This window comes from Leopardus geoffroyi, chromosome A3 (genome assembly GCF_018350155.1).
Source record: "Leopardus geoffroyi isolate Oge1 chromosome A3, O.geoffroyi_Oge1_pat1.0, whole genome shotgun sequence".
In the NCBI taxonomy this organism is placed as follows: Eukaryota; Metazoa; Chordata; class Mammalia; order Carnivora; family Felidae; genus Leopardus; species Leopardus geoffroyi.
The window spans coordinates 27,584,983-27,603,647 of NC_059336.1; the positions used below are offsets into that span (position 1 = coordinate 27,584,983).

At 53.3% G+C, this 18,665-nt stretch overlaps 1 protein-coding gene and 1 long non-coding RNA gene across 3 annotated transcripts; one reads left to right on the forward strand and one right to left on the reverse strand.

The window, feature by feature from the left end:
• The first annotated feature begins 258 nt into the window (after positions 1–258).
• NRSN2 (neurensin 2) lies at positions 259–7,579 on the forward strand. Of its 2 annotated transcripts, none has more exons than XM_045445001.1 (3): positions 259–420; positions 3,696–3,890; positions 6,139–7,579. In XM_045445001.1, the coding sequence occupies exons 2-3, from the start codon at positions 3,702–3,704 to the stop codon at positions 6,562–6,564; spliced, it is 615 nt and encodes a 204-aa protein (XP_045300957.1). In that variant the 5' UTR covers positions 259–420; positions 3,696–3,701; the 3' UTR covers positions 6,565–7,579. The 2 variants fall into 2 exon arrangements, with proteins under 2 accessions (XP_045300957.1, XP_045300959.1); XM_045445003.1 differs by having other exon boundaries at positions 355–578.
• A 1,966-nt stretch (positions 7,580–9,545) lies between these two features.
• LOC123579650 lies at positions 9,546–18,074 on the reverse strand. The gene is made up of 2 exons (XR_006702870.1): positions 17,955–18,074; positions 9,546–9,778 (listed from the first exon to the last, which is right to left on the reverse strand). It is a non-coding gene; the product is annotated as an uncharacterized LOC123579650 (long non-coding RNA).
• Between the last annotated feature and the right edge of the window lie 591 nt (positions 18,075–18,665).

Here is an 18,665-nt window from a genome sequence, read left to right on the forward strand (position 1 = left end):
TCTACTGGCTTAGGGGCTCCATGCAGGGGACGGAGACCCAGAGAAGGGAGTGAGGCTACAAGGAGGAAGTGAGGGCTCAACGAAGGCGAGGGTCTTCAGGCAGAGGGATGGGAGATTGAGGGAGTGCTGAAGAGTCAGATGTGGAGTTTCAGGGGCCGCGGGAGGGGGTGGGTTCCAGGGAGGCCTGGGGGTTTTCGCGAGGCGGCTGGGGTCTCAGAGAGAGAAGGGAACTCTGGAAAGAGACAGGGGCTCTCCATCCTGCAGGGGTGCGCCATCTGCAGAGCCAGGCCGTGGGGCGGGCGCCCCCCTCCCACCCTCGTGTCACCCCCGCCCCCGACTGCGGCGCAGGCGCCGACAGAACCAGCTTCGGCTCGGCTCTCTCGCTCCGGCTCCCGCTCCGCGGAGACCGCAGGCAGAGAGGTGAGCTCAGCCCTGCTCCGCGCGGGGCCCGACCCCCCACTCCGCCTTCTCCCGGGTTCCGGGGAACCCCACCCCCGCCCGCATCCCCAGCACGGCCACGTCCAGCCCCGGACGGGACGGCGGCGCCCAAGCCTCGGCGTTGCCTCGGGCTTTAGGAGGTGAGGTCCCAGAGAAGCAGCAGGGGGCAGAGATCTCACCAGCCGCCTCGCCCAGAGACCCCTCAGGGCTGAGAGGATGGGAGGAGGCTTCAGAGGACAAGACCCGTAGCCACCTCTCTCCTAAAACCCATCCCCACCCCTCCGTGCCTCGGTTTCCCCCTGGGAGAAAGGATGCAGTTAATCTCGCCCAGGGAACTGGTGGTCCGGTCAGAAACAGTGGTGCGGTGGAGAGAGGGGAGGAACTGGCCGGATTTCGCTGGCCTCGCCACCCCCCCCCCCCCCCCCGCTCAGGAGGGAGCCCCTACTCCCAGCCTGGGCTGCGCCGGACACTGAGGCGGGCGGGTCTGGGGGTCTGGGAAGGAGAACTGAGCGAGGCCGTGCCGGCGAGAGATTCCATCCATCTTCAGGCCGTCCCGCCTGTCACTCTCGCGTACTCCTCCCTCCGCCGGCCTCCGCCGCAGTCTCCCCCCTCGGACTCTGCAGCCCCCTCCTCTTCCCGCTCCCCCCCCCCCTCGCTGAGCTCCTCCCTCCTCCCGCCTAGGGACACCTCCCCAGCGTTTCCTATGGCAACCCACGTCCCGGGTATCCGCGCGGTGTCCCGAGCATCCTCCCTCTCCCTCCCCCTGACCGCCCGACCCCCTCCCCGCAACCTCGGCAGGGGAGGAGGAGGGGCCAGGCCGACGGGGAGGCAGCGCCAAGGTCACCTTCCTTCCCCATTGCCAGCAAGATTGAGTGATTAGGTGTATTTGGGGGAGAGGGACCGTGAGAGTTGCAGGGGAGGAGCTAATCCAGACCAACAATTCCGGGGCGTCCCCTCCCTGCCCTTTCCCCTAGGGTCTTCGCCGCTTTGACTCTGACTGCCCCTCTGGCCCCCATGCATCCTCCCCTACCCGGGGCCTCCAGAGAGACGCGGCCGGGGGGCGGGTCCCTCGCTGGCCACACCCCCTGAGAACCCCGCCCCCCACCTCTCCGGAAGATTCCTGTTCTCTCCAGGGACCACTCGCCCTCTTCCTCCGTCTTTCGTTTTTGGTCTATGCCTTTTCCCATCCTCTGTCCAAAGAAAAAAATTGTGCCCTTTCCTTTTCTTCCTTTCCCCCGACTTTTGAGTGAGGATGGTTAAGAACCGCGATTTATAGACAGGCCTTGAGAAGAGCCTTTCTGGCGCTTATGTGGATCCCTGGGGACTCCAAGAATCGCCCCAACACACACTTACGCTCTGCGTGTCTTTGTGTGTTCTTGTTTCTCTGTGGCGTGTCTTTGAATGTGGGTGTCTGTGTGTCTGTTTCTGTGTCCTGTCCATGTCTCTATGTGGTGTATGTGTGCCTGCGGGGGTATGTTTCTGCCATGTTTGTGTACCCGTGTTGCTGTGTGTCTGTGCGTCAATCTGTGCGTCTCTGATGTGTGTGTGTGTGTGTGTGTGTGTGCGCGCGCGCGCGCCTGTCTGTGCTGTGTGTGTATGTGTGTGCTGGTGAGTCTCTCTATGCAGGAAACTGAAGGCCACATTGATTGGAAATTAGGGGGGGGGAGGGCTAGAAATTATCTTATCTTTCAGTAGAAGTGCCTTGCTTTATTTTGTTTGAAGCTGTTCAGGGGTGTTGGTGCAGGAGCCCAGTCCGTCCCCCTCACAAACCCCTCTTCCCCCCAACCCACCCCTCTCCCCATTCCCCACTTTGGTTTTAGTCCTCTCCGTGTGTGCATACGCAAGTACTTTCCGTGACTCAGTCCTCAGGGTCTCCATCTGTGAAAAGAGAGATTCTTAAGATTAGCGGTTGCCAGAGGCGGGGGTGGGGGGTGGGCAAAACGGGTGAAGGTGGTCAAAGGTACAAACTCCAGTTAGGAAACAAGTAAGTTATGAGGACATGATGTACAGCATGGTGACTGCAGTTAATAATGCTGTCCTGCATATTTGAAAGTTGCTAAGAGAGTTGCTCTTAAAAGTTCTCATTACAAGGAAAGAAATTTATTGGTAACTACGCATGGTAACGGATGTTAACTAGACTTATGGCGATCATTACAAATACCAAATCATTATGTTCTACACCTGAAACTAATATGACGTTATATGTCAATTACACCTCAATAAAAACGCCTTATTAAAAAAGAGGGGCTCGGGGCGCCTGGGTGGCTCAGTCGGTTGAGCATCCGACTTCGGCTCAGGTCATGATCTCACGGTCCGTGAGTTGGAGCCCCGCGTCGGGTTCTGTGCTGACAGCTCAGAGCCTGGAGCCTGCTTCCGATTCTGTGTCTCCCTCTCTCTCTGACCCTCCCCCGTTCATGCTCTGTCTCTCTCTGTGTCAAAAATAAATAAACATTAAAAAAAAAAAACAAAAAAACCAGGGGCTCGTAGATAGGTTTCCCTAGAAACCTAACAACCCTTGAGCCTCAGAGGGCCCCTGGCTTTCGCCACGTCTGGAGCCAAGATTTCCTGGGACTTGGAGGCTGTTGCTTTGTGAGGGGCAGCCTTGGGGAGGGATTTTTTTTTTTTTTTTAGAGCCTTGCACCTTGGGAGCTCGGCCTGATGGGGCAAAGTGTCAGCCATGACAGTCACCCCCAAGAGTACCCTGAAAATGGGGAAGATTTTGAGAGGAGATAGGGATGAGAACCTCTTACTTCAGATACGGAGCTCAAAAAGTTTAGGATTAAAAATAATAATGAAGAAATTACAGGAATAGTAACTACAACAGCTGCCATTCCTTGGCCTCAGATACAGTGTGAAGCGGGTGTGATTATCAGCCTTGCTTTACAGATGAGGAAACCGAGGTTTGGAGAGGTGAAAGCATTTGTCTAAAGTCACACAGCCAGGAAGTGGTGGATCTGGGATTCCAACCCAGTCAGTCAGGCTCCAGAACCCACAGTGCCAGCCACTGGGTGGCTTCCAGGCTAAACAAGTACAATTTGTTGGCACCTACAATTGTCAAGCACGGGGCTCAGTGTTCCTGCGCGTTGGCTCATTCACAGTGTACGTAGGGAAAGACAAACCAGCATCTAGAAGGCCGGGCTGTGTTACGAGTGTGGGTTATCTAAAATGGGAGGAAGAGCGGAGGAGGTACAAAGATTCAGGGGGCCTGGGAGGGTTTCACTGGGCCCTCTGCCCACTGCACCTTGCTTCCTCCACAGAGATCCATGATGCCAAACTGTGACCGTTCCTGCGGCTGTAGCCGCGGCCCCAACGTGGAAGACGGCAAATGGTATGGGGTCCGCTCCTATCTGCACCTTTTCTATGAAGACTGTGCAGGTATGGCCCTCAGCGATGACCCTGAGGGGCCTCCTGTCCTGTGTCCCCGCCGACCCTGGCCCTCACTGTGCTGGAAGGTAAGGCCAGAGGAGGAGCAACTCATGTGATTTCCTGTGACTGCAGAGAGGACATGGGATCAGTGGATAGAAAGGAGAGGGATGATAGATATAGCAGATATAGGCGTCTTGCTCGTGCAACAAACAACAACAGCAACAAACACCCAACTGGGGGGGGGGTGTCTGCCTGGCTCAGTCGGTAGAGCATGCGACTCTTGACCTCAGGGTCATGAGTTCAAGCCCCACCTTGGGCGTGGAGCCTACTTAAAAAAAAATTGCCAAATGGCTACTGTTGATAAGTCATTCAACACCATACAAATTTGGGGCGCCTGGCCGGCTCAGCCGGTAGAGTGTGCAGCTCTTGATCTTTGGGTTGTAGGTTTGAGCCCCACACTGCGTGTAGAGATTACGTAAAAATAAAATCTTGAAAACACACACACACACACACACACACACACACACACACACACACACAACTCAAATGGATTTACACAGTAGACCAGAGGTTGAGCAACTTCAGGTGAGGTTCAATCCAGCAGTGCAAACCGGCACCCCGAGGACTCAAGATTTTTCTTAGTCTTTAGGCTCCCCATGGCGCCCCCATCCAGGTGGCCCCTGCTAGATTTCAGGATCCCCAGATAGCTGCTACCTTGCTGACCCTCTGGGTTTCCCTCCACACTACCCACGGGAAATCAGAATTTCCTCCAGCCTTTCCTTCAGAAACAAAACCAAAAACAATGCTTTTCATTTCCAGAAGTCCTGTCAAGCATTGCATTGGCTCTGATTGGGTCACTTGCCCGTCTCTCAACTGATCGCTATGGCCACAGGGAAAGTAGATACTGACTGGCATGAACTGGGGCTCATCTCAGTTAAATCTTACTGTGGTTTCACAATGATATATTGGGGTACTGTTGCCAGGGCCGGGGAAGACAGGGGAGAAACAATCGGTGTCTCTGACAACCAGGGAGAGAGGTCAGTCAGGGCACACAGTGTGGGGAAAGGTGTGGAGATGGCAGTAAGCTGAGTGCTTACCCTGGGTGTAGCTCTTTGCTAAATACTGTACAAAAACCGAGGCAGGGGTCCCTTTCCCTCTGCTTTCAAATGGCTTCTCTCCAGGGGGGAGGCAAAGTGTCAAGCTATCTACAGTGAATGCACAACCCCAGGCCAAAGGATCAGAGGGTTCCAGGGTGCCAGGAGAGGAGATACTGTCAGTGCCTGGGGTGATCAGGGAAGAGCAAAAGAAAAGTGAGTCCGTAGCTTAAAATTTTGAGCATCTTCTAATTCCGGGGCAGGGAGCGAGGCTCTTGTGCGCAGAGAATTTAAGATGCGGTCCCTGTTCCCTAGCCGCTCCTAGCTGTGCTTCGTTTAGTCATTCCACAAACATTCCCTCAGCTCCTGCTTTTTACCGGCACCGGCACCGTGCTAGGAAGACACCGCGTGACCCAAAACAGACAGTGTCTGTTGTCATAGCTCCCCGGGCCCTCTTTCCAGCGGGGCAGGCAGACATCGCTTACACGGTAATGAAAGTACATGTGCAAGGGGCATCTGGGGGGCTCAGTTGGTTAAGTGTCCAGCTCTTGATTTCAGCTGAGGTCATGATCTCACGGTTCGTGAGATCAAGCCCTGAGTCTAGATTCCGTGCTGAGCACGGAGCCTCTTGAGCCTCTCTCTCTCTCTCTCTCTCTTGTCTGCCCCTCCCCCACTTATTCTTGAGCGTGCGTGCTCCCTCTCTCAACATAAAGAAATCAAGTTTAGAAAATAAATAAATGGGCAAGAAAGTAGAGGTTCAAGTGTGCACCAAGGTGAGTGCACTGAAGAACAAACGTGCAGTGTTTGTATGAATCCAAAGCAGGGGATGTGACCCACTCCAGGGGCATCCTGGAAGGCTTCCCTGAGGAGGTGAGGTTTGAGATGAGATCTGGGGGATGTGTAGGAGTTATCCCAACAGAGAGATGGGGGTAGATGGGACAGAGAGAAGAGATGGGACCTAAATAATGATGGCGGGAAACTCAACGTGGGCAGGAGAAACCTACTAAGTGGTTCCTAAGTGGGAGTCGGGAAGGACATTGATCAAGGGGCCTCAAGATTCGCAACAGAACATGATATCTTGTGCCCCTCATCAGTTAGGTCCTAGAAGGTGTGTTCTGTGACTCCTCTGTGATTCCCATCTCTAAGGTTAGACCAAGGAGTTACCTTTAAGTCCACGTGGGATCACCTTGGGGCCCGCCACTGACCCTGACTACCTCCCAATCTGTCTGCCTCTCTCCAGATCAGCCTGTCTACGGGGACCCTTCTTCTGTTGCTGGGTGTGGCGGCCCTGACCACTGGCTACGCAGTGCCCCCCAAGCTGGAGGGCATCGGAGAGGGGGAATTCCTGGTGCTGGATCAGCGGGCAGCCGATTACAACCAGGCCCTGGGCACCTGCCGTTTGGCAGGCACGGTACTCTGCGTGGCGGCTGGGATCCTGCTGGCCATTTGCCTGGTTTGGGCTGTGGCCGGCTGGCTGAGCCAGGACACCAAGGCAGAACCCTTGGACGCCGAAGCTGATGGCCACGTGGAGATCTTCGGGGACGAGCCAGAGCAACAGCTGTCCCCCATCTTCCGCGATGCCAATGGCCAGTCTTGGTTTTCACCACCTGCCAGCCCCTTTGGGCAATCCTCTGTGCAGACCATCCAGCCCAAGAGGGACTCTTGAGCTGCCCACAAGGCTAGAGGGGGAGCCAGACCTGGGGTCTGGACCATTCCTCTGTCCCATCACACCCTGCCCTCCAACTGTGTCCCTAACTTCTCCCTGAGAAGCAGGTCCCTTTCACCTATGCCCCCATAAGATCCAGCTCCAGATCAGAGAGGCTGGAGCTCAGATCCCAGTGTCCCTTCCCAGGGATTGGGCCCCAACTCATCCAAGATGCCAACTTTCCCCAAGTCCTCCCCAAACTTCCCTCCTTTTCAAGGCCCTTCAGGAGTAGAAAACATCCCCCTCAATCTATCCTTACTCTACTCCGACCTTGGGCAAACCCCTTACCCTTGCAGACCATCATTTCTTGTCTATGTACTATGAGGGGATTGGCTCAGATTCTGGAGTTCCATGACTTTCCTATTCTACCCAGATAAAAGCATTACTCTCCATAGGCAATGTTGGGGGGAAAGGTGGTAGGGTCATCCTCTTTCCCTAAACCCTTCATCTGTCAGCTGCCCCAGGATGCCTGAGGATGGGTCAAAAACCCCCACTTGGACTTCTCCAAGATGGTGCGAAAACAGTCACCTCCTTCAGAACGTTTTCTACGTCCATGTTGGCATCAGAGCCCCTCAGTCCCCCCCCCCCATCGTGGGCTATTATTAACCCCAGTTTACAGGTGAGGTGACTGGGGGAGGCTGGCAGTCTGCAGGAATTAAGACCCACATCTTCAGCCTCCTCCTGGGCCAGCTTTTGTTCTACACATATGGAACAGGGGGCCTACTGGACACCTTCCTGGCTTCCAGGGGGCTTCAAGGGTTGGGGGACAGTTTGGGCCCAGAGAGCCTGGCTGGAGGCTCCATGGTCCCTGGTGGCTCAGAAGATGATTTGGACATGCGCTTAAATGGTTTATAAGAGCCAGGGGTCAGGAGAACTGGGATGTCTTTGCCGCTGAAAATCCACTCATCTAGAAACCATCACCCACAGGTTACCCACAGGTCCTGACCTCACCCTGTAACAAAGGTGCCCTGCTGGGCCCCCAGCAAACACCTACGTCCTGCAGCCTCCCTGGCCAGACGCATCATCTCCATTCTCACCACTAGAGGGAGCTCCAAGACAGCCGGAGAGAGGCGCCGATGGCCTCCGCCACATACCCCCCCCCCCCCCCCCCCCCCCCCCCCCCCCCCCCCCCCCCCCCCCCCCCGGTCGCACCTCCAGCCTGGAGGGGGTCTCCCGGGAGGGTCCTCCGTTCTCCCCCACCCGGCCGGCACTACTGCCCTTGTGCCCCACGCCCCTTCCCCATCCTGCCCACCCCTTCCGTCTTGCCTTCCCTTTCAATAAACAGCTGGGATGGATACTGACTTTGCTTCTTTTCTCCCTGAGCATGGGACAAGGGTAAGGAGGAGAAAAGACTGGTAAAGCACCTACCGGGTGCTGGGCACTTACATCCACTATTTCGCATTCGCGTCTCACGCTAATTCTCCGAGAAAGGGGACTATTGTTTTCGTTTTACAGATGACTTAACTAATGGTCAGAGAAGCCACCCAAGGGTGGGTTTACATGCTAATTTGTTGGGAAGGAAATTTCTCCAGCATCCTCACTGCCCTCTCCCACCCCCGAGAGGGATATGAGGCCAGGAGTACTGGGAGAGAGAGCCGGAGCCAAAGCTGGGCAACAGGAACAGCTAACCCCTACTAGCACTTAAGGAGCACCAGGCGCTCTCAGTGCCTTACAGACAGATTATTTTCCCCAAACCCTGCTCCCAGGCTGCAGGTTTGTATTTCCAACTGCCTTCGCCTGAGTGTTGAGGCCTCGCCCAACTATCCCAAACTGTCTCTTTTTTTTTTTTAATTTTTTTTTTTTTAACGTTTATTTATTTTTGGGACAGAGAGAGACAGAGCATGAACGGGGGAGGGGCAGAGAGAGAGGGAGACACAGAATCGGAAGCAGGCTCCAGGCTCTGAGCCGTCAGCCCAGAGCCCGACGTGGGGCTCGAACTCACGGACCGCGAGATCGTGACCTGAGCTGAAGATTGACGCTTAACCGACTGAGCCACCCAGGCACCCCTATCCCAAACTGTTTCTGTCAACCCTCCCCTCCAGATCCACCCCTGCAGGAACTACCCACCCCCAGCCCCCTGCTTGCTCTAGCCAAACCCCTGGAGCGAACTTGGCTCCTGTCTTTTCCTCATGCTCTAATCCAACCCGGAGGCTAGCCCACCTTGGGAATACAGCCTCACCCCACCCCTCCTCACCGTCCTTTCAGCTTCTCCCTGGCCTGAGCCACCATCGACTTTCTCTGAGATTATTGCACCAGCTTCTCCCTGGTCTCCCCAGTGTCCCGGCTTTCCCCCTCTGTGCTCCCTCACCGCCACCGCCCCCCTCCCCCCCCCTCAAGTCTAACCTCAGCAGAGCAGTCAGACAGATCCGGGTATAACCATGCCCTTTCTCTGCTCAGAACCTCCCATGGCTTCCATCTCACACAGTAAAACCAAAGTCTTGGGTGGCCTGTAAGGTCTTACATGATTTACTGATACTCCCTTCCCCCTTTCTTCCCCTGTGACCTCAGCTCTCTCCCTCCTTGTCTCCTCTCCCTCCTCTTTGTTGTTCCTCCAACATCAAGGCCAGCTTCTGCCCCAGGCCTTTGCATAGCTGTTCCTTCTGCTGATACATTTTCCCCAGCTCACCGGCGGGCCAACTCCCTCACCCGCTTCAAGTCTGCACAAACGCCCCCCTTTTCAGCGAGGCCTTCCCTGAACAGCCTGTTGTAAAATGTGACCATGCCCCCATTCCTTATTCCCTTTGGAGTTTGGTTTTTGCTTTCCTATAGCATTTATCACCTTTCAGTATACTATATCACTTACCTATTAGTGTTTGCCACTTGTCTACCCCCTGCCGCAGTATGATCTCCACAAGAAGGAGGATCTTTCCTTGTTCTATTTACTGGCATGTCCCAAGTGCCTAGAAAATGTCTGGCACATAGTAGATACTCAATAAAATGGGTTGAATCAATCAATCATAGTTTTATAGAGAACGACGGTGAGGCTTGGGAACACCGAGCAGCTTACCCAAGGACACACAGGTAGCAAGGGGAAGAGATGGGATTCAAATGCAGGCAGTCGGGCTCCTGAGTCCACAGCCTGCGCCACCGCACTGAACTGCCCCTTGGTTTGAAGGCCCAGAGCTGGGGAGACGATATCAAATGCCAATAAATGTATTCAGGAATGTTTCTTGCCCTGTGGAAATGCGAGCACAGTGTTAACCGACATTTCTTTCCAGAGAAGTTAGAATCCAAATTTTTCTCTGAAACGTACCTATTTTTAAACATTTGTATCTGTTTCAGAATTTGACTAGGCGCTGCCCAAGACAAAACATTCCCAGGGAACAACCCGTGAGTGGCCGTGTGTGACCTCTGACCTGGGTACTCTGGGTTAGTGCCCACAGCTGATCAGGACCAGGGATAGAATTTCACATTGACAAAATGGCCCAGAAAAGGGAGGTAGACGTCCACCCCAGAAGATCTATGTCACATGAGCTTTTCTTTCCAGCTGTCACGTAGGAAGCCGACCCTGCTCTTGTAACCCCGATAAATCCCACGCCCCCACAGAGCCCCATCCCCGCAGAGTATCTTATTTCCGAGAAGCAGAATCCAATAACCAAAGTGAATTCCCAACTGTCACGTGAATCCTTGAAGAATGTCAAAGCAGGCTGTTTCACTGTCATAGTTTGCCAGTGGGAATATGTACTGGGTTGAATACTGTTTCCCTAAAGTTCATGTCCACCTGGAGTCGGTGACTGTGACTTTATTTGGAAATAGGGTCTTTGTGGGACAGCTGGCTGGCTCAGTCAGTAGAGCATGTGATTCTTGATCTCAGGGTTGTGAGTTCGAGCCCCATGTTGGGTGTAGGGATTACTTAAAAATAAAATCCTTTTTTTTTTTTTTTAAAGAAATAGAGTCTTTGCAAATATAATAAAGTTAATATGAGGTCCTATTAGATTAGGATGGGCCCTAATCCAATAATCAGTGTTCCAGTAAGAAAGGGCAATTTGGAGATGACACACACAGAGGGCAGGCGGCCATGTGAAGGCAGGCAGAGTCTGGAGTGATACGTCTATAAGCCCAAGAAAACTAGGGGTTGCCTGTAACTTCCAGAAGCTAGAAGAAGCAAAAAAGCCTTCTCCCCTAAAGGCTTCCGAGGGAGAATGGCCTTGCCAACTCCTCGATTTCAGACTTCCAGACTCCTAAACTGTAAGACAATACATTTTTGTTGTTTTAAGCCACGTAGTTTGGGGTACTTTGCAGAGGAGCCCTAGGAAACTAACACAGGGTGTAAACCAGCCCCGACTCCAAGAAACGCAGTATGGCAATATCCAAATGGAAAATACACATGCCCTTTGGTCCCTCCCTCTCGTGCAGGTATACCTATAGGTTCAATTCCACATGCAGGAACACGGCAGTATCGTTTGTAAGAGAAGACATTTGGAAACAGCCGACATGCTCATTGGTAGGGGACTTAGTTAATAAAGCGGGGCACATCTATGTTGCAGGGACACCGGAACACCGTGTAAAAGAATGAGAAGATCCTTAAGTACTGATCTGGACTGATGTCCAAGTTATATTGTTAGATGGAAAGGTATAGGGTGCGGAATTCTATGAATACTTTCAAACCGTTTGTGGAAAAAGGAGAATATTGGTGGACGTAGCCTGTGCATGCGTGAAATCCCTGTTGACTGGTTGCCTCGGGGAGGAGACCGGGGACAGGGTGGCGGGGGTAGGACTGGAAGGGAGACCGGCACCGCGTAAGCTTCCACTCCCTTTCACTTTTCAACCACGTAGGATGTACTACACTTTAAAACATGATTAACAGTAGGAGCGCCTGGGGGGCTCAGTCACTGTTTGTGGGTTCGAACCCCACAATGGGCTCTGCGCTGACAGTGTGGAGCCTGCTTGGGATTCTTTCTCTCCCTCTCTCTCTGCCCCTCCCCCGCTGGAGTGCACCTTCTCTCTCTCTCTCTCAAAATAAATACACTTTAAAAAAAGCATGATTGGGGCGCCTGGGTGGCTCGGTCGGTTAAGCGTCCGACTTCGGCTCAGGTCATGATCTCACGGTCCGTGAGTTCGAGCCCCGCGTCGGGCTCTGTGCTGACCGCTCAGAGCCTGGAGCCTGTTTCACATTCTGTGTCTCCCTCTCTCTCTGCCCCTCCCCTGTTCATGCTCTGTCTCTCTGTGTCTCAAAAATAAATAAACGTTAAAAAAAATTAAAAAATAAAAGCATGATTAATTATAAAATGTAAAAAAAATACGCATAACGGATTATTGAGAGAATTAGAAAAATCACCCCCAGAGCACCACAGGAAGAATTTCTGCAGGCCAAACCCACCTATGAAAGCTCAAATTAGTGGGTGAAACTTTAAAATGAGAGAGGATATTTGCACGGTCTCTAGCTCCCTCCCCCCACAAGCACGTGTAATTTCTGTGGTGGCTTTAACCTGTCCTCCGATGTCCTCCTCTCCAGGCGGTGAAGCTTGGTTCCCCTCCCCTGGAGCGTGAGTTGCACTTTGCTTCCCACAGATCGAATGTAGAAAGGGGAAAAATAAGAGACGTGACAGTGGAGAAATCTGTCAGGCACCACCTGAACCAAAGGATCAGGTTAGCATCCCTGGTAACACGTCTCGTGATAGCATGGCCCCCTGAAATGGTGTGATGGAGACAGGCACTTCACCCTTGGTGTTCTTCCTCCCCAACTTCCATAACTTCAACCTGACCTTGGGAAACCCAAGGGGTTTCCCAACCTGACCTTGGGAAACGAAACATCTGGCCAGCACTCTTCGGAAGTGTCAAGGTCACGAAAGACCAAGAAAGACCAAGAGACTGTCGCTGATTGGAGGACAGTGAGGAGAGGCGGCTGAAGGGCATATAGGAACTCTCTGTATTGCCTTCGCCACTCTCCTATAGATCGGAAATTATTTTCAAGTAAAAATAATCATGATGGTAACGATTGTTCTTGTCAAGATGGAGTAACAGAGGGGGCGCCTGGGTTAAGCGGCAGACTTTGCTTCAGGGCCCGTGAGTTCGAGCCCCGAGTGGGGTCGGTGCTGACAGCTGGGGGCCTGGGGCCTGCTTCGGATTCTGGGTCTCCCTCTCTGCCCCTTCCCTGCTCATGCTCGGTCTCTGGCTCCTTCAAAAACAAATAAACATCAAAAAAAAAAAAAAAAAAAGAGTAACAGGAATTAGGTTCACCCTCCCATCTGAAAAAGACCAGGAAACGAGTGAGTGAGAAGAGCCCCCCCACTCCCAGTTGCCCCAGGGCACTTCCCTGGGAGCTTCCAGGCTGTGGCACGGATTTGAATCCTCTCAATAAATGAGGACGGGGAGCCTGGGTGGCTTGGTCGGTTAAGCATCCGACTTCGGCTCAGGTCATGATCTCACGGTCCGTGAGTTCGAGCCCCGCGTCGGGCTCTGGGCTGACCGCACGGAGCCTGGAGCCTGTTTTGGATTCTGTGTCTCCCTCTCTCTCTGCCCCTCCCCTGTTCATTCTCTGTCTCTCTCTTTCTCAAAAATAAACAAACGTTAAAAAAAATAAATAAATAAATAAATGAGGAGACAAGTAGACAGCAAATCAGTAATTTGGACAACACTGTCCCCCAGCTTGACCTAATTGACATGTAGAGGGTGCTCCCCCCACCCCAAGAGCCGAACACAACAGGGCCTTGGGCTTTGGTGGCTCCTGGAGACCCAAGGGGCGCTTGGGGATACAGAAGAGACACAGAGCACATAGCTGCCTTGGGCGCCCTCTGGTGTTCCTTCAAGGTGGTGGCGGCTCAGCTGGTTGACAGCTTCTCCCCTACATCCGAGGGAAGCCCCTCTTCCTTTAGCCCGCGTTCCCTGCTCTCTGAGGTGGGGAGACCTGAGCTGGAGAGGGACTGATGGGCTGGTGGGGGAGGTTCACCTTCTGCCTCACCCCCTTTTATTCCAGAGCCTGAGCACCCAACCCACATCACCCCAGGGGCTACCCTCCCTCCTGTTGAGTCCTGTATACCCTCCCCACCCCTATGGTCCCGGGGACAAGGTTACTTCTCAAGCCCAGTTCCAGGGGAGCTCCTCCACCTCACCCCCAACTGGATCTAAGAAGAGGTGATCTGAGGCCACTGCCTGGCCTCTGGGGGCGCTGTGCCAGGGCAGGGAGATGCCCCAGGGTGAGACAAACAAAGCGATATTGACAGAGATGGGGAAGGTATTTGTGGGAGGTGGAGGGAGAGAGCCAGCTGTGAGGCAGACTATCAGCGACATTCCTGCCCCAACTCTTTGTCCCAAATCTTATATTGAGGGCAGGCTGACAGGGGGACAGTTGGCCAGGGTTCAAGTCCCTGTGTCAGTCGAGGCAATTCCCTAACCCTTCTGAGTCTCAGATTCTTTTCCTCTAAAATAGGGGACAACAAGGGACGGTGGGTTGAGCGTCCAGCTCTTGATTTTGGCTCAGATCATGATCTCAAGGTTCGTGAGTTTGGGCCCCAGTGGGGCTCTGTGCTGACAGCTCAGAGCCTGGAGCCTGCTTCGGATTCTGTGTCTCCCACTCTCTCTCTGCCCCTCCCTGCTCAGGCTCAAAAATAAATACACATTAAAATTTTTTTAAATTCTTTTTAAGGTTTATTTGTTATTGAGAGACAGAGAGAGACAGAGCATGAGCATGGGAGGGGCAGAGAGAGGGGGAGACACAGAATCCGAAGCAGGCTCCAGGCTCCGAGCTGTCAGCACAGAGCCCGACGTGGGGCTCGAGCTCACAAACCACGAGATCATGACCTGAGCTGAAGTCTGAGACTTAACTGACCTAGCCACCCAGGCGCCCCTAAAAATTTTTTTTTAACGAGGACAACAAGAACACCAACCTCTTGAGATACTTGGAAGACCGAATGAGCTTAACACAGAGCTTGGCACGTAGGAGTGCCCGGTAAATGCTAACTATTGTTATGCCAGAGGAGAAATCTGAGGTCCAGATTAGCAGGCAATGTACAAGTTATAATCATGGATGACTCAGACGTGGTCCTGCCCTCCATCACAGTCTAGCGGAAAAGGACAGCCCTGCAGACTGACGATGGCAATAAAATAGAGGAAGGGCCGCAATTGAAGGACCAGGTGAGGTCACATCACAGGGGACAGACGCGGGGAGATTTAGAGAGAAGCACGTGCCGCACCAGTCCGTGCCATGCCGTGCAATTAGTATTTCACACAAACTCTTTTCGCCCTTGTGCCACCATAACGAGGTAACCACTATCTCCAACTCGTAGAAAAGGAACCTGAGCACAGTGCTTAGGCCTCTTGCCCAGGGCTACACAGGTGACATTGAACCCAAACGTCCAGGTTCAAAATGTTCCATAACTCTGGCATCTGTGGATGTAGAAATAACCCCAATGCCCCCCAGAGTCTACCAACTAATCAACCCGATAAAGGATGAGGTCATCTGCATAACCCCTCACCCAGGCCCACACGGACACAGGCAAGCATATGGGTGTTGGGTAGATATCCAGATATCACGTTTACCCCGGTAGACACATTAGTCTGTCCTGCCTGTGACAAGTGCCCAGAGAAGCCTCTGGAACCCCCCGCCCCCCAAGTATGGTGTACATTGTTGGGGAAAAACAATCTGCCTAAATGAATTCACAGACACACGCATCCATGCGCGAATTGGCCGACCCCTGCCCAAGCCCTTGAGTGAGCATGGTGCCTGTGTGGGCGTGTACCGCAACCCTTTCGTGCGCACACCAGCCGGCGTGTAAATTATTATAATGGTGTGTTTGTGGACGCATTGAGACCCTCAAGAGTGTATTTGCCCTGACTCGTATTGCCTTTCTTTAGCAGCTACGTTTATTGAGGATCTGCCGTGTGTGAGTAAAAATAAAGCTCAGAGGGGTGCCTGGGTGGCTCAGTCGGTTAAGCGGCCGACTTCAGCTCAGGTCACGATCTCACGTTCCGTCAGTTCGAGCCCCGCGTCGGGCTCTGGGCTGATGGCTCAGAGCCTGGAGCCTGCTTCCGGTTCTGTGTCTCCCTGTCTCTCTGCCCCTCCCCCGTTCATGCTCTGTGGTTTGCCCAAGGTCACACGGCTAGTAAACGGCTGGGATTCAAACCCTGGTCCTGTAATACTGGGCAGCGCTGTCTGTGTCTCCACTGCCGAGCAGATGTGTTCAAAAGTGGGCAGCGCCGTGGTTGAATTTCCACATTGACATTCCCTGTGACCTCGGACACATCATGTCCTGTTACAGGCCACGTCTTCACGTGTCTAATCACAGGTGTGCTCCGTGGGCCCGCGTGGTGGTGAGGCCAAGTCTCAGCCTGGGTTGGCATCACCAGGGGCCCATGAGCTTCCTGCCCCAGTCTCACCAAACCTCAAAGCCCATGACTCAAAGCCAAGCCCCGGGCACCAGGCCATCAGGAGTCTGGTGGTGGAAGAACCCATAGGATTTGATAAGCATCTGGCCCAGGACATGCGGTCAAGGCAGGGAGAGGGAGGGAGGAAAACAGGATATTCACCAGATGTGTGTCCAGGCGGGGCCCACGGGCTGAGTTCGGCAGAGGAAGAGTTGCCAGGCCTCAACATCTAATACCCACTCAGTGGAGACCTGTGTGAGGGAAGGGGAGAGGGCAGAGGGAGGGATCGGGGCTGCGCCTTGCCTGATACTGGAGGCCCTGAGGGAGGCGGGGAGGGGGAGCAGGAAGGGTAATAAATAGAAGATGGAAAGAGGAAGGAAGCGAATGTATTTTCTCCACCGATCGTGAGTGCCCGCCCTGGGCTGGGGACTACGGATGCCGGGTGGACTGAGCCCTGCTGTTGCAAAGCTCAGAGCTCACATGACACCAGTCAGGCCAGGCAGCTGGGAGGGCCCAGCCAGTCTGGGCAGTCATCAGTGTGCCTGCAGGGAGAAGAGTGTGCAAGAGGGGTGTGTGTGTGTGTGTGTGTGTGTGTGTGTGCATGCACACACAAGCACCTGCACAGCCTGGTGTCTACATGTGTCCTGTGAGCATGAGCGTGGCCTCGTTTTTTCCCCTCCCCAGGCCTCCGCCTGACCCCGTCCTGCCCCTTCCAATCACAGGACAAAGGCTCCCCTCAACTCAGACCACGGAACCCAGGGGTAAAGGTTTGCATTTATAGAATAAAAAATGCCCAGCAATTCTGAGCTTTTATGATGCTGAGCACTTTCACATTCATTCATTCTAGACAATTATTCACTGAACACCCAGTAAGGCCCCCCCCCACCCCATTCTGTGCTAGATATAAGGATGCAACATTGTTGCTTTCTGGGTTCTTCCTTTCTGGTGGGGGCAGGAGGGACAGATGATACACAATTCACTACACACGTGAGGTCCTCTCAAACCTTGGCAAGGGCTGTGAATAAATTAAGACAGGGTTGCGGAATAGAGACAGACCCCAGGGACTGGGGCAGACCGATGCTTCATGAGTGGTCAGGGAGGGCCTCTCTGAGGAGGTGACATTTGACCTGAGACCCAAAGGAGGAGGAGGAAGCGGGGAAGATGTGGAAAAGTTCCAGGCAGATGGAGCAGTAAGAATGAAAACCCTGAGGCAGGAAGAATTTGGTTTGTACAAACTAGAAAAAAGGGAACGCGGGGGCGCCTGGGTGGCCCCGTCGGTTAAGCGGCCGACTTTGGTTCAGGTCATGATCTCGTGGTCTGTGGGTTCGAGCCCCACGTCGGGCTCTGCGCTGACGGCTCAGTGTCTCCCTCTGTGCCTCCCTGTCTCTCTGTTCCTTCCCTCCTCGCACTCTGTCTGTCTGTCTGTCTCTCTCAAAAATAAAGATTAAAAAAATTTTTTAATTAAAAAAAAAAAAAGCAGAAGCAAGGGACCTGATGCTCAGAGAAGGCAGGTGACTGTCCCAACAACATGGCTGGTTAGAGGCTAAGCGAGGATTCGAACTCGGGCCCGGCTAGGCTCCAGACCCAGGCATTTTTTTCCTTGACCGCAGGCTGCCACAGAGATATACCATCCGTGGAATATACACATCAATATACGCACATGGGCACTTACACACTACATAACTCTGCCTGCCTCCCCCCACAACGAGGGGGTGTGGGCTTGACCGTCACTGTCAGGAGTAGCAGAAATAGCCTACGATTCTACGGTTTTCTCCATCTTGTGGGGCCAAGTAGAAGGGCTAGATGTCACCTTAGCCCAGCATTCCAGAAGCTCTGGGCCAACAAAAGGTCAAATGACAGGAAGAAGGAAGAGGTTTCCTAAGGGAGGGGGCAGGACCCTTGGGGTGGCCTGTGGAGATACAGACACCCTGGACAGCCCACGAAGCACGTCTGGAGGGAGGGGGAGGAGAGAACGGAGGAAGCAGAGGGAGTTGAAACTGTTCTTAGAAGCCTAGTCCCTGCCAGGCCAACACCTGGCCTCCTCTTACCTCTGCTGGGTCACCTCCCAAGACGGGGTGCTCAGCGCCCAGCAAGACAGGTGCCGGCCCTGAGAAGTTCCTCTTCCCCATGCGTCTTTGTGCCTGTAAATGTGAAAAGATTCGTCCATCAGAACAGGAGAAACATACGGAAGCTGCGTGAAGACACTTTCGTTTTTCGGAATCAGATTAGTAAAGATCGAAAAACGTTGATAAGGCACTGTGCTGTCAAAGTTGTGGGCAAACAAGCAGTCACACGCTCTGTTAGCAGGGGGTAGATTGGCACACTCTCGATGGATGATCACCCAGAAAGTTCCATTAAAAGTGCAAATGCCCAAACTTTAAAAAAAAATTTTTTTTTTAACGTTAACGTTTTATTTATTTTTGAGAGAGAGACAGAGTACGAGCGGGGGAGAGGCAGAGAGAGCAGGAGACAGAATCCACAAAGCAGGCTCCAGGCTCTGAGCTGTCAGCGCAGAGCCTGAGGCGGGGCTCGAACTCACAAACTGTGAGATCATGACCTGAGCCAAAGTCGGACGCTTAACCGACTGAGCCACCCAGGCGCCCCCAGGAAGTTTTTTCTGAACCGATGTGAAATAATCCCCAAGACAAATTGTCAAATAGGAAGAAAAAAAGCAATCTGAAGGAGCGAATGTATGCTCCCATCTGTATTTAAAGGGCAAAATAGTCATCCCTTACGTCTTTAAGGAAACATGAGAAAAT